This window comes from Pomacea canaliculata, linkage group LG3 (assembly GCF_003073045.1).
Source record: "Pomacea canaliculata isolate SZHN2017 linkage group LG3, ASM307304v1, whole genome shotgun sequence".
NCBI classification, from domain to species: Eukaryota; Metazoa; Mollusca; class Gastropoda; order Architaenioglossa; family Ampullariidae; genus Pomacea; species Pomacea canaliculata.
This window is the reverse complement of record NC_037592.1, coordinates 22361009-22376385: the sequence shown is the minus strand read 5'-3', so window position 1 is coordinate 22376385 and position 15377 is coordinate 22361009. Positions and strand designations below refer to the sequence as shown.

At 45.0% G+C, this 15377-nt stretch overlaps 1 protein-coding gene across 2 annotated transcripts; it reads right to left on the bottom strand.

Annotated features, from left to right (window-relative positions):
- Nucleotides 1–1906: 1906 nt before the first annotated feature.
- Nucleotides 1907–11138, bottom strand: LOC112559792 (dendritic arbor reduction protein 1-like). 2 transcript variants are annotated; one of them, XM_025231197.1, is made up of 4 exons: nucleotides 11008–11138; nucleotides 4829–6062; nucleotides 4577–4636; nucleotides 1907–4101 (listed from the first exon to the last, which is right to left on the bottom strand). In XM_025231197.1, exons 1-4 carry the CDS (start codon nucleotides 11044–11046, stop codon nucleotides 3914–3916), a joined length of 1521 nt encoding a protein of 506 aa, XP_025086982.1. In that variant the 5' UTR covers nucleotides 11047–11138; the 3' UTR covers nucleotides 1907–3913. The 2 variants fall into 2 exon arrangements, with proteins under 2 accessions (XP_025086982.1, XP_025086983.1); XM_025231198.1 differs by lacking the exon at nucleotides 11008–11138 and adding an exon at nucleotides 8686–9343.
- Nucleotides 11139–15377: the final 4239 nt, after the last annotated feature.

Genomic DNA, 15377 nt, shown 5'->3' with positions numbered 1-15377 from the left:
AAAGATATTTCAACTCAATGAGAATTACTTCAAGATAAATTTCTCAAATTCAACAAACAAAAGTAGCAAGAATCATCGTACAGAGATTATGTCAGGGTGCAACATGCTGAGTAAGGTGGGTTCTGTCTGTACAGATGGGTTTCCTCCGCTGCTAGCTGGCATTTTTCTTCATCTCTCATCTACAGATGTCATGATGGAATGCTGGTAAAGGGAAATATGAGAACCGGCCTCAAATGCGAAGTAAAGAGCTTTCATTTTCGTGTCCGGGGAAAAAAAATATGTTTAGCCATCTCCGTCTGGAGCTCTGCAGTCTATGATTGTTTCTTGTTTGATGACTTTTCCGGAGTCGGTCTTTAACAGAATCTCTTTGGAAGCAAGAACACAAACCGCTCTTTTATAGCCATCTTAATGATGTTTCCATCCGCCGCATCCAGCATGAATGTACTGTATAGATGCGCGCGGGCAAGCACACAAACACACATGCAAATACTCATCCTCTCTCTCTCTCACACACACACACTTCCCAGCCACACCGACAGTGATGGTTCATGACCCCTTTCGTCGATCTACCGGAAGTGCTTGAAGTCAAAAATGAAGCGGAAGTCGTGATAATAGCTTCCGGGTTGTACTACTAGCGGTGAAACTTGCATCACGAGTGCGACTGTGAGTGGCTAACAGTGACCTGCTGGGGCCCACCCCCACCAACGGATGTGATTCCATCTAGTGATCTGCTCTCTCAGCCTCCGCTAATACCAAGGGTTAACTGCTGGACATCTGAGGTCCGTTAATGTTTCGTACTCTCAATTACCTCACGTATTCTCTGCATGAAGTCTGAGTCTCTTTTTTCTTTCTCTCTCTTGTTTACCCATCCTTGTTTGCTAGTTTAATTTCTCTTCCACTTCTCTGATTACGAGAAGTTGCATTTGAGAGTTCGACAATACAGTCGAAACGATCGCCGATCATCCCGGTAACATTTACGATCTGCTGTGTCATTTCTTCCCGAGACATTATTTTAACCCTTCACTAGCCTAAATGATTTCTTTATTTTGTTCTTTCGTTCATTGAGCTATTGTTTCCGACGTCCCACCCACCACCGAGGTCTGCTGTCTGGCGGCTCATCCTTTTTCTTTGGTGCTGCGCTCTTCGCTTCTTTGTCGTGAGGGCAGTCAGTTGTCCTGCTGATCCCACCTTGCTGAATCCCACGGATGCTCAGTAAAACTCGATGACACATGCTCAGCGAAATAATGTTCCCAAGCTCGGGAAGACGTGTCCTGGGGAGTAGGCCGGGCCTTTACTATCTGATCAAACGCATGAACACGGCTCACCGAGCTTCTTTCCGGTTGTACTCCTTACTTTCCCATGAACTTGGAGATCCGATTTTAGAAATGCCGTGAGCAGTGATGTGATCTGTGCAGCTTATTCTGCTGTGATTTTCATCTGATGATGGTGGTAGCAAACATTTCCATGCTTTCATGCACTCGGCGAGCTCAGGTCTATATTTAGTAACCCAATTCAGGTCCATTACCGCCTTGGGACAGAGCAGCCTGTGTTCAAACCCCTGTAAGACACCGTGAAGTCACCGAAGCATGAACATACTCAAAAGAATAAAGTAAAACATGCAGTATTATGAATGCAGATATATGTTCTGATTGTGCAGCAACAGTTCTTTGTCATCAACATCAGATTTGTATTCCAGAGCAGTAGCGGTCCAAGGTAAGTTTATAAAGATATCTTGTTTGCTCAAATGTTTTTCTGATAGCTACTTTGGTTCTATGAACGGCGAAAGTCTTTCTGGGTAATGAGTGTAAAGCTGTTAGTTTGTGTGAATAGTATTGTAGACACAACAGTTTAACCACACCCACTCATTCATTCCAATACATTCCTCAAAGACATGATTAGACATCACTTTTTTAATTTGTCACATTTGATTTATTGACATATGTGTGTGTATATATATACACATAAACTTTTTTCCATAAAGGCGTGCATGTCGAACAATGTTTTTATATAAAAAATACGAAACCCAACCGCAAATAAATCCTTTTTTGTCCAAAAATAAAATCAAATGCATTGTTATTAGACTGGAAAAATTGACAATGTGAAGATGGTTAAGTCTGACGACTGGGTAGAAACAATCACAATGTTGTGATGTGATGGGTCACCACACAGTAACGATGTGACAGTGCAGGGTTGGGGAAGGGAACAACAGATGTGTATGACTACAAAATCATCTTTCAAAAGACACGTGGACTTCGTCTTCACACTGTCGCCCGACTGATGGCAACGAACACATGTCCTTCTTCCAGCCACCGGCTGTTGAGGTCAAGACATCCTCAGGTCAATGAATTATGTGCGTTCGGTCAGCAGGCAGTTTGTGTGACAAGGGAGGGCTGGTGGTGGTTGTGGAAGGAGCCAACATGGACAAGTTTTAGCTCCTACGTGGATGAAAAATAAAAGGCGATCTGCGAATGTTAGCCGACCAACAGAAATAAGAAAAGAACTGTTATAAAATTTCACAACCTCGAATGGGTGTTATGAGCAGGACACAGCCACAAGTCACGGAAGCAGCAGAAGAAGATAATCTAAGCTAGCAACCACTTCAGACACAGCTCTTGAGTTGGTAGATGAAGGGACAATCGTATGTGTGTATGTGGGCGTGTGCTTTTGTCGAAGATGATGAAATTTGATCTGTTTCTTTTTAGCACCATGACAACGAGAAACACGACTCGTCTGAAAAGATTCCCGGGTTAAAAAAAAAGAAAAAAAGAAGCCAAAAAAAAAAGCACACATTAAAACAAAATACAAAAATAAGGGATTGACGTAGAGCGGGTTGAATTTAAATTACCCAATGTCTATATGACCATAATTATTTAGGTTCTCCACCTTTGTTAATGTGATCGTTTCATTTCCTTGACTTGGGAATTTGGATACCGAGGCCGAATACCACTCGTCATCACGTGGGACCTCATGAGCGAACGGTTGAGTCACGATGACTGTCAGGACCCGACGGGAGTTGATATTTAAGGCTTGGATTTAAACGACCTCCATTGTACTGCTGGCTGCACGTGCACCCACGTCTAACTACAGGTTCACAAACAAGTCAAACTCTTTGTTAAAGTTAAAATTAATAAATAAGTGCCATCTGGGCACGGATCTCAGTGCCAAGGCGTACAACAACATGGTCCATACGGTGTGACTACTATGTGAGTCCCTTTGGCAGTAGCATCTATATTTTTTTTTACAGGTTTAGAGAAAAAGGATTGGGGGAGGGGTATTGAAGGGTTATATGTCCACACACCGCAGGGGTGGAGGGTCACAATAAAATGCTGACAATAACGGTCGTCACGTTTGAGAACGAGGCGCATCACATGTACCCACATTCCTCAAGTCAAAAATAGAGGAGTAATTGGGGCGGGGGAGTGTACATAGGGTTGATTCCAGTCAATTAACAACTTGTGCTTCTACTCTTGCATCAGTTTTCAAAGTCACTATTTGAAGCAAGCTCTTTCCTCTCTCTCTCTCTCACTCACACACACACGCACGCGCGCCTATCACGTTTCCTCAGAACAGTTCCAGTCCAGCACGGCGCTAAAACAAGCTTGGCATCAGCTTGGCAAACAGCTGGCCAGTCAGTCAACGAGCAAAAGGAGTCGCTCGATCTCAGTCCGGGGATGAGGGTATCGCTCTCCAGGTCTGGAGCCTCGAGACCCTAAAAATACATGACGTCACTCAAGCGCCTGACGTCATAAGTCCGTTGGCGAGTGGGAAGTCGTCGTCGTCATCATCGCTTGTTATGGACGAGCAGCCAGCGTCGCTCACGCATCACCGGATCCGAGCTTCGCGGAGCAAGCTTGGGCTGCCGTACCTTTTTACCTCCGTTCGAGTCTTCGTTTCTTTTTTCTGCACGTGCAGGCTACTTGCTCTTGGGCTCGTGACGTTTCATGTGCAGCGCCAGGTGATCGGAGCGAGCGAAGCTGCGTTCGCACACCTTGCAGCGGAACGGCTTGGCGCCGGTGTGTTTGCGTATGTGGCGAGTCAGTTCGTCAGAGCGTGCGAACCGCCACTGGCAGGTGGTGAAGTGACACTTGTAGGGCTTCTCACCTGGAACACAACCCCAAGGCAAAACGCGTTTAGACTAGATATCCTCCACGAAGATAGTCACTATCAGTCATACATCTATCTTTCTTCCCACGTATATACCACCACCCCTCTCTCTCTCCACCTTCCCTCTTACTTCCGTTTTAGTTTTTAAACTTGGGTTGAAAAGAAATAAGTGAACGATTTAGGTGAGCTGGATACAAACTACACGTTATCTGCCTGTCCGGATCTGATAAACAAGTGGGCGACGAGGATTTAAAGCTTTCTGAAAAATTGTGGGATCGAGCCTCGCAACAAGGTCAAAAACCGTGAACTCTTACAAAGTTTGAGATGGGGTCGCTTTAACACCAATAATGTTCAGCAGGTACCAGAGGCGAAAACCCTAGTTCTGATGATGTTTATTTATTATTGCCTACTTGTGCCACTAGTACCTACACTCAGTTCTCTTTCAACCACATTAGGAGTTCAGAGTGCATACCTGTGTGTATTCGCTGATGTGCTTTCAGGTGAGAGCTCTTGGTGTAAGCTTTCCTGCAGCCTGGAAAACACAAAAAAGGCGAAATTAAGAATACAGTTTTTCTGAACTTTGAGAAAGAATAAGAGTCACATGAAAATAATTCAGTTAAAAAACAGCATTTTTCACCTTTTCTACCATAATTAAGGCAAATTAGTCTTAGCTCATGGCTGCTATTTTTGATGTAGAGAGATGTAGCGGCTAAACGATTCTCACCTGGAAAGCTGCAGAAGTGAATCCTTCGTTTCTCAAGCTCTGGGTTGTTCTTGCGGTTGTACTTGATGGTGGAGCACCCGGGGTGCGTGTTCTGCGGTTTGTTGGGCCGGGCCCGGACAGAGGAGGACGAGGGCATAGCGGGTAAGGGCACGGGGAGGGCGGGAGAGCAGCTCAGCACGGGCCGGGGAATATTCCCCTGCGGCACGCCGGCGGCCCCTGCTGCTGACGTCACCATTCCGGGATAGGGGGGTGGTGGCGTCCTCCGCACCGTAAAGTCTACGTTGCTGGGGCTGGCGGGCTGCGAACTGGGGGGTGTCGGGGGCAGGAACACACAGGGCACCACTGCGGCTGCGGAACTGGAGGCAGGAGGGGTGGGGGAGGCAAAGTGGTTGTGATTATGCTGATGCTGGGGATGTAATGGAGACTTGAAGTGCCCCTGGTAGGCCATTCTGTTCATGCTGATGCTGTCGGAGGAGGAAGAGGAGGGAGGGCTGGGGACAGCAACACCACTCTGAGATGAGAAGGGCATCACAAGTCCTCCATTGTGAGTCCGTGCCGACAAGGGCTTGTTGCTAAACACGCAGGAAGGCTTGTCACTAGTGTCCATGGGCTCAGCCTTGACCTTGCCAGAACAGGAGGGGGTGGTGCCCATACTGGAGGCGACGAGGGTTTCGACGTTGTCGATGACGTTCATGCTCGCGCTGATATCCTCCCACAGCGATGAACTCGTGTTGCCGGCAGCTGGTAGACCACTGCTGCTGCTGCCGAGGTCCGGAACTACAACCGAGTCGTAGATGGTGGACGTGATGTCGAAGACGTCCATGTCCTTCTCCTCCGCGGGCTCCCGCTTTATCCATGACGACGACAACGCGTGAGGCGCGGCCACCGCTCGCAGGATTTTGTCCCCAGGCTCCGCGAAGCTGAAGAACTCTTCCACGACTGAGGAGCTTTCGCGCCGAACGTTCTGCTCGAACAGAGCCTGCTTGTCCATCGTGTCCAGCATCTTGGTCGTCGTCGTCGTCGTGACGGTAGAAGGGGTGGTCGTGATGGCCAGGAAGTTATCGCCGGCCGCTTGGTGGCGCGACAAGATGCTGCTCTTGCCCAAAAGGTTGTCGAGGGTCTTGGGCTCGCCAAAAAACTCGTCGATGACAGAGGCGCTCTCGCGCCGAGCCTTCTTGAGCCCTGGGGTCTGGGGCTGGATGAAGTCCAGGTACTTCTCCAGTTCGGTTACCACCTGGGAAAAAAAACCACAAGGATGTTTATTAAGCGTTGCCCAGAAACAACAGAGAAAGGGAGAGGGGGGGAGCATTTGAGCGTGAATGAGAGACGAGGGAAGTGAAGGCACACGAAAAAGGACATTTTCTTTAAATATAGGCAAGACATAATGAAAACACTGTCTTCTACATTTCTTCAGCAAATACTGACAGCTGCTGCTCTGGTCTCGTTGTTTTTAACTATTTCTAAGCTGTCCACTTGCCAACCAAAAACAAAAGAAACGTCTCACAAAACTTGGCGAGCAAATCCATTAAAAAAAAGGGGGGTTAGAAAAATGACGAGACCATAATTTCTAAAATGAAGGGAAGAAAAACAAACAAAAAGTTTTTTCTTCAGCTTGGAGACGAATTCTTTTAGCTAGTTCACGAGTTGATTTATTGCCAGAACAGGATAAACAGGAGCGAAACCACACAAGGCCATTAAATGTCGCTTCAAAATTCGGCGCTGACAGCAAAACAAGTTTATTTAACTCGTTTACTGCTGGTCGCCAGCGTTCTTTCACGACAGAAACATCTTCATACAAAGCTGTGACCCTTGAGTTGCTAGGCTGGTCGCTGACTAATGTGAGCGAACATTTCCTCTAGTATCACCTTACTCCACGATGGCTTGACCATTCTTCTTTTGTTCAGTAGATCACAAGAGCTGGGCAGAGTATAGAACCAAACTACTTGCACACCTAGGACATGGAGCAACTAGGAACCCCCCATACTAGTATCTAGAAAACAGCTGTGGTCAGAGATCGCGAACATATTCAAGAAGAGGCTTCCATGAGAACATTTTTAAGCAGTTAACGATTATTTTTGTCTTTTACAGTTAATTAGGACCGCGCAGGAAGCAAATTTGATTGAAGAGCGGAGCAGGTGCACTTTTGAAAGCGAATCCGTGCAGCTATAATAAATATTCCCCTCCCTCGTTAAATATCCTCCTCCCTCGTTCTTTCCTTCTCTCTGAAGTAACGTTTACTTCCGGCCATGCTCGCGCGTCAACATCACTCAGCTCATTTCCCCCTCCCTAGTAAACAGCGAATGAGATTACGTGAGGTAACAAGTTGTTTACCTACACTCACACAATCGCTCCATCGTGTTTACGGCCAGCGCGCGCCTTTGACGTCACAGCTGAGTCACTGACGCGCTGAACTGTGACCTGCGCGAAGCGACGCAAAACAGGTCGCAAGGTCTCAGCAAGTCACCCACCGCTGAGTTGTTGGCGATTCGTTTGTACGGAAACGCCGCAAATTTAAAGAAAAGAAAAGAAAAAAAAGCTGGGTTCTGTTATTTGACTCAAGTTTGCAACAACAGAACGCGGCAGGAGACGGAAGAAACAAATCGGTTTGTTTACTGCGGTTCTTGTTGTTTCTCCCTAGCGACGCTCCAGCCCGCGCGCGCGAGGAGTTATTATTATACAGGTCACGGGGCCCTACGTCTGAAGCCCGCGATGGCGGCCTCGGCATTTCACAAGCAGGTGGTCCTCACCGTATCCAGTTTCAAGACGCATGCACTGAAAATAAATCGCGTTGAACTAAAGACTTGTAAAAAAAAATGACCACGTTTCCGTTCACAACAATGTCAACTATTGATCTGTTTTCTTCGCAAACCTTTTTTCTCCTTCTTTCTTTCTCTCTATCCGAGCCCGTACGTTTCCCAGCATGAGTCGATTCTGATTAACGACATTGTTGTCGAGACCGCTCGGAGTCCGACAGGAGGGCGCAGACCGCACGCGCTGCGGCGGTTTTTCCTCCACCCACGCACAGCACACCGGTGAATGAAATTTTCCCCAGTCATCGCCGTCTGGTCATTCGGTGCGAGTGCGAGCCCGCTAACACCAATACGTGAATCAACAAGATAAGGAGGGTGGGAGGAGGAGGAGGTGATGAAGGGGAAAGACAATTTCGCAAGCTAGCTGTGAACTGGGTAATCCACCGCACTACAGCGCATAATGCTTTGGCAACGTACTCTCTCTAGCGCGCGCTGTACCCCACTTGGCGCGTGTACTTGAATTCTACACACGTCACACGTGATGAAATCTCGTCAAATTACCTTGTTGAGGTAACGGTAACAAGTAATTTCGCGTTGTTTAAGCGGAAATAAATTCAGAAAAGAGTTATCACCTCAGCAGAATGGAAAACAAAATAACATGTTATAAAATCCTTGTTCATATTAACGAGAATGTGAACAAAGTAGTTAGGGGAAGACTGAAGAATCGTCAGAAAGGGGAGACAACTCTTGATGTCAGTTTGCTAACAAAATTTGTTATTTTTCATAAAATATTCTTTAAAAGTCCATGTCGTTATATGAACAGTGACCGAAAACGAGAATCTTTACACATAAAAGCTGTTTGACACGCTTGGTTGAATTTGCGACCTGTGTGGGCGACTGGTTGTCAGCAGGTGTTCGCTACCCGTCAGCCATGCGGCTACCGTTATTTCTTGACCTCGAAACTTGAAGTGCGGACACATGAAAGCACGACTTGAAATTTCGTGGACGCCACGGACTACAATCTGATAAAAGTTCAGATAAAATGTTATTTCACAAACAAGAAAACATCTAACAACTCCAAACTTCTAAGTCAAGATGAACACTTACATGGTTGGCGGTGTAGGCGAGTGAGAGACATCGGCAGGCGCCAGAAAGCAGTCATCTGTGTCTGGCACGATCTGGTCGCCAAAAGTTTCTGACTGGGGCGAATAGAAGCACAAACTATCAGCCATAACAAGTAACAGCAGACGGGATGAGTATCTTCCAACTGGTGAACAAAGATCCGAGTAGGTGTGTCGATGATATCCGCTACAAACAGGTAGTGAGTGAACAAATCCGTGAGAACTCGGACTGAACTTGCGCAGGTCTCGTCCCACCGCGATGCTTACTACGAAGAGAGTGGCCTAGACATGAATGAATCGCGTTATAAATGCTTTACGGCGCGTGAAGAAATCGAGGGGCGGAGCTTGTGCCATATATGGCATGCCACGGCGTTCTCACGGGGCAGGCAGGCTCGCGAGGCTTTGCGTGCGCTCGGACAAAATGTCGAGCGGAAAACACACCGCTGCTGGTGTGTAGCTCCACGAAGCTTTTAAACCGTCGTGAATCTTTTCTGTTGGGACGGTAATATATCACAGGGGTGACAATAAACTGTTTGAGAAAAACAAGACTATCGACCTCCCGCTCAGTCATCCAGGGCGAGTGACGTAGTCATGCTAACGTCATCGTGTCAAAGGTCAGTGGAAGCTTCCAGTGCAGTTGGAAGACGGGTCCCCCCAGCTCCACCGACGTGCTGTCAATCATTCAGGGTTTGGGACCTGTCGTTGGCTACTCCGTCGCAAATGGCAGGCGTTGTACAATTGTACAACTGTATGGCCTATTTTAAACCTCGGCTCCACAAACACACCGTTTCCGCGTCTTGAACGTGGGAGAACTTTGAACTTAGCCACACACCGAGCAAACTTCAAAATCTTCTTTGAAGTCGTTCACGTAGTTGTCCTGCGCCGACATAAGAAAAACCTTCATTGCTGTAAGTCCATAAGTGCATTCAACCATCTAGAAACTTTGGGATGTAGTTTCGCCATTTCGAAATCCATTCAAATGTGGAGATTACTGAGTCCCATTTGAATTATCTAACAAGTCCATGACTGATTTAAAAAACTACCTTTGAGTAAACAGCTTTAAAAATTATTAAGATTGGTACAGTTTTTTTTTTTTTTTTTACCTACCACATACACCATCTCATGGACACTTCCATGAGTATACATTATTATCAGATAGTTGAGTAGCTGGAGATGGAACGACAGAGATTGCTAGATGGTTACTGATGAACAAACCATAACAGCATGGGCCAGAGACAGACAGACAGACAGACAGGTAGCATAGTCGGTAACAGCTGCTGTTGACGTGACTGCCCTCGTCTCAAGATCAAGGGTTTACATTGCTTGGGGCAATTCTAAAAATACCAGTGCAGCTCTGGACACGATTATAAAACGCCCTTGATGACACATCTCTTTCTCTCCACCCAGTGAGAGAAAGTCATCCCCCAAAAACTGTTCATGATGTTCCCCTTCTCTGCCTCTCAATTTGTCTTTCATCTTTCTTGTCTCTTTCATTACGCGGTCGTTTACCACAAGCGTTTCATCGCCCCCGCTTCTTCCGGTCCTTCCTATCCTAAAATTTTTTAAACTTCAGGTACGTAGTAGTGGAGGAAATATTCACCAAATGGGTACATTATTTTTAATCAACAAAAAGTGGCAAATGTGCGCCGTGCGTAAGCCATGGTAAGCCCTCGGTGAGTCTCTCCATTGCGACATGCTGATACCTCATTACTAATCTTTGCACTCGAGTACCGGTGACCCCCAACCCACCCCACCCCACCAGCCCCCGTACGCACAGACGCGTGCGCATCGTGTAACACTTTTCGTAATACCCAGTGAACATTTCAAGACTGAACAGGAAAAAAAAAAAAAATAGGTCAAGTACTTGATTTTCAGTCGAGTGTTGAGGAGAACACTTAACCTACTTCTGGTTTCGCTCCGATATAATTTTTACTATTTGCTAAATCATTAGGACATCGATTGCAACAGCTGGTCAGCCTCTAGTCACCATAGATTGCACAAGTATTCTCAGTCAAGGTAAAAGGTATCTGCATCTGTGATAAGGCCAGGTAATTTTAGGCCAGCTTTTTTTTACTAATGTAAATTAAGAAACCAGTCCAAAGTTTCATTAAATCAGATGCAAAAATAGAATTATTAAGCTTTAACAACCCAATAATATTCATACTATAAATAGTTTTTTTCAATTTTTTATAATTTCTAATAAAGATTCTGTAAAAGTATTGTAAAGTAAAAAACATTTTGCATGGACCAGATTGTTATTTAAATGTATATGACCAAGATTATGTTAATTTAAAAAGTAGGACGTTACCGATTGGACTTGTGTCTCAGAAGAACACAGCTGCGGCATTCCTAGACTGCCGAGTGCAACGTTATGCTGCGGAGGAACGGAGTGAAGCAGTTCTCCCGCTTGTTGTCGTTTCGTCCAGTCTGCACGCGAGGCGCTCGCGAGCGCACACCGAGGGCGCTTGCTGATTGGTTGACGGGAGGGAAAAACCTGTTGCATGTTAATGATTATTTTTTCGACCGAGACTTTTCGCGGGATGTTCTGTCGCAGCCGTCACTCTTTCGAGTGTGTGTGTGTTGTTTGTTTGGTATTTTTTTTTTTTTTTTGCTCCATCGATCGTTTGCCATGATAGATCGGGAAAAATGATGGATGGAGATGGATTGCTTGCCACGTTTTTCCTTTCTTTCTAAATGTCTAGTCCGTACGAGCACAGGTGGGGAACTGAGGGGTTACAGATAATAGACACCCGGTAACTTGTCTGTCGGGTACCGCAGTCTGGCGGCTCGCACTTGAAATCGTATTAACGGCAACCAGCCAACTTTCTTCTCTCTCTCCGAGATGCCTCACTTCCACCTCCCCCAACCAACTTTCCCCGATTCTCCCCGGCTACTAACGTCTTTTCAGCAGAGAAGAGTATAACTGATTAAGAATGATTTAGGAAACATCTTTTATATTTTCATGATCTGCATGATGATTTCACAAGTTTCATGCTTTTATTTCTGCATTTAATTTTATTGTTGCGTGTTTCCCCTATAGTCCCACAAAAGCTTTGGACAAGTTCATTCTTCTCCCCTCTCCATACCATCTCTCTTTCTCTCTTTTATCCTCCCTTCCCACCCCAGTGTTGCACAGGACCCGCGAGAACAGCGAGGAGACCTCTACACCTTGTAAACTTTAATCTCGCCTTGCTTTCCAGCTCCTTGTGTTGCATAACATGTCTTTTCTGTGTGTTGCATAACATGCCTTCTGCGAAGCAACCATTTTAAATATCATTGTTGTGTCTGCCGCTGCTTTTTCAGACGACGTTTGCTGCTGCTGCTGCTGCTGCTGCTGCTGCTAATATTTTTATCGCATAATAAATAAATCTACCGCTTTCTGGCTCCATCATTCTCCTCCCATCCACCCCCCAACATAAAAATAAGCAAAAACATTCATCATTTGGCTGCTTTCCCAAGTAAACAACCCATGAAGATAGACGAAAATGAACGAAAAACACTTCTTCTTTATTTGCACAAATTAATTTACTACAGTTGCATATGGCGCATGAGGCATGGCCGCGCCAGGTGTGGAAAATTGAGCAGCTGGCTGTCTGTGGATGCGAGGTGCATTAAGCAGCCACAAACCTGTCACATGTACCCGCCACTCGCAAATCGAACTGCTGCAATTGTTTTGTTGGTGTTTGTCATTTATCGCAGCAGGGTAAAGAGCGAGGCCGAAGATTTTGTATTTATTTAGTCGATTTTCCCGCCTCTCTTTATGTGTTTACCAGAGGAGAACCGCTCAACCGTGACCCGGAAGTAATCTACATGAACAGTCCGGACTGGCCGCTGTCCGTCCTGGGCTGGTCAGCGTAATTGCTCTATATATACATATATCATCTATATATCTCAGTATTTTTCTTTCAATCCTTCTCTGTTTCAGTCTTACTCTTTGTCTTTTTTTTCCCTCAATATTTCTCTGTCAGTCCCCATCACTCTCATTCCCTCCCTCTAACTTCTATTAATCTTCCTCTCTCTCAATCTCTCTGCAATGTTTCAGAATGTCTTCTGGAAGGTGTACATTTTACACTCAGGCATCAATAACCATCTTTGCCACCACAGCGCCATTTATTTCGACTATCACTTCCCACCACAGTCCACCTCTAAGGACCGGAGCACTGGCTAACTGGATGGCTAAACCCTGAGCATTCAGCTAATTTTTTTATATTTTCTGATCACTTTAGCTGTGTGTTTTGCACTTATCAGCCAGCCAGCGCTGTGTGTGGGTCTCAGCTGACCACTCTACCTCTGGGGTAATTGCAGCAGTTCTGCTGTTTTTAATGCCGTGTAATTCATTGTTCTTAATACAACTGTAAACAACCCTGCCATTATTGACAGTTCGATTGAAACTGCATATTGACACTGCAACAAACGCACGTTTGAAATGTCCAATTAGACTCATTCATCCATTCAATAATCGACAGTGAAGTTTCGCACCATTTAAACTAGGGATAATTAAATTCGATCTACAACCCTTCACACACTCAGTCCCTTGCCCTCCAGATACATTTTTAGACCCAAGAAAAAAGAATCCTCGAATTTATCTCCTTTTTCTACATTTGCATCTTCTTGTAAATAACAACGCATTTCCTCCACCACCCGCCTGATGCCAGAGGACGAAGACATCCGACAAACCTGCCCACCTTTGTGACTTGAGATCGCCCTCTGACCCCGAGGCAGGAAAAGTGCTTGGTGAGATTAGTCAACATTTTGACAATTTGTGGTAGTAACTGAATTTTTTTAAACCTCAAGTTTGGGTCCAATTGCACAACACGTTTGTGTTTTTAACATTTTTATGTCCTTAGTTTGTTTAAATAATTTTATAGAAAGGTCCTACACGCATTGCACAAACAATTTTAGAACTTTCATTCCTTTAAAAAAAAAATGCCGAAAAGGTAAATGAAATACTGAATGGAGAGTTTGCTAGTTAAATTCAATATAATAGCATAATAAATAAACATATGAACGCCTCAGAGAGTAAATAGATCCTCACGTGACACGACGCGACAAACCAACTCGACCACTACGATAAGACTACTCGACCACTGCCCAGACGAGAGTTGAGTTTTTTGGTTTTGTTTTTTGTTTCTTTGTTTGTTCGTTTTATTTTTCTTTTTGCAGACGTCTCATAGTAATGTAGAGGAGTACATGTATGTTAAAATATAGAATGGAAATGAAAAAAAAATTACATGTTAATCAATGAACAGTCACAGTGTCAAAAACTATTTTTTTAATAATATACGAGTTGAGCTGTTGAGTAGTTTCGCTATCTCGGCTTATTTAAATTCAAAAGGTTAAAACAATTCATCGTTTTGTTTCATCATTTGGTCTTGTTTATTGATCATCAACTCGAGTTCTTTTCTGAAACTGAATTTGATCTTTACAGTGTCGCTTTTAAATCGGCTGTTTTAAATTTAACATAGAATACCACTTGGAAAAGGTTTCTCAAACTAAATGACTTAATAGGGATTTTCGATAAATAATTCTAAATATACTTAATTTAAAAAAAGCTCTAAGTTTTAGAAACATGTGCAAGTGGGGCTTCCTGCGTTTATTTAACTGGAAAACTATAATAAATCGTAATTTGGAGTTTGCACAATTTATGAACTATTTGCTATAAAATATGTGTGGCTGCAGTGGTCTGACGGGAGAGATAATAAGTGGGCTAGGAGAGGGCTCGGTGCTATAAATAGCAAACTTTGCCTGGTAGGCGAGGGAGAGAGAGATGGGAGGCATAGGGGGAAGAGGGGTTCGGGGGGAGAGAGAGAGGCAATGAGTCTGTCGCCCCGGCTCTGACGGTTATAACCTCGCGTTGTGGCTCGCTCCGCTCGTTTATCTCTCTCTGCCGCGACCTTGGAGCAAAGCACGCTCCTGCTTACAGGAACTGACGTCATCACTTTGCGTCACTAGGTTCGCAACCAATGGCAGCGCGAGGCGGTTTGTAACGTCGCATCCCGAAGCTGGCTCACTCATACTTTATTTTTGTAAACCCTCTCTGTCTTACTGTGTCTCCGTCTCTCGCTCTTTCTTCCTCTCCCTCCTCAGTTCACTTGTGGCGATGTCTGTGATGAAAGCGAGATCGTGGGGAAGATAACCCCTGGAAAGCTTTGTCAAAAAAAAGTACTTGATGGAAAGAACAAGAAAATAAAGAAGATTTAAATAAAGATAGCTTGTGTGATTTTTTTCCACGTGCTGCAATAAAAGTTAAGATTCTCAGTAAGCTTTCACAAGAGGTTTGCCACGTTGCTCTTTAACAAAAACTAGTGGAAGACAGCAACTTGTAATAATTGAGTATACTCGACACGTGCGCTCACATTATCTCTCTCCCTCCCCTTTATAAAACACACACACACACGGACTCATGCATACACACGCGCGCGCGCACACACACACAAGTAGTGAGTAGTAATAAAATTTGTGTTCCTGTCTCCTAGCGTCGTTGTAAGCTATAGCACACTTTACCACAACTCGAGAGAGGGTACGGGTGGACACAGAGCTCATTGCTTATGTATGTCTACTATACCGAGAACATCGCTTCTTCTCTTCACTCAGACCTTTGCGTCGTCGCTTTCTCACCTGTCTCACGCTTTTGGAGTCAAAGGTACCCCGGGTGTATCACTGCTTGACTCATCGCTG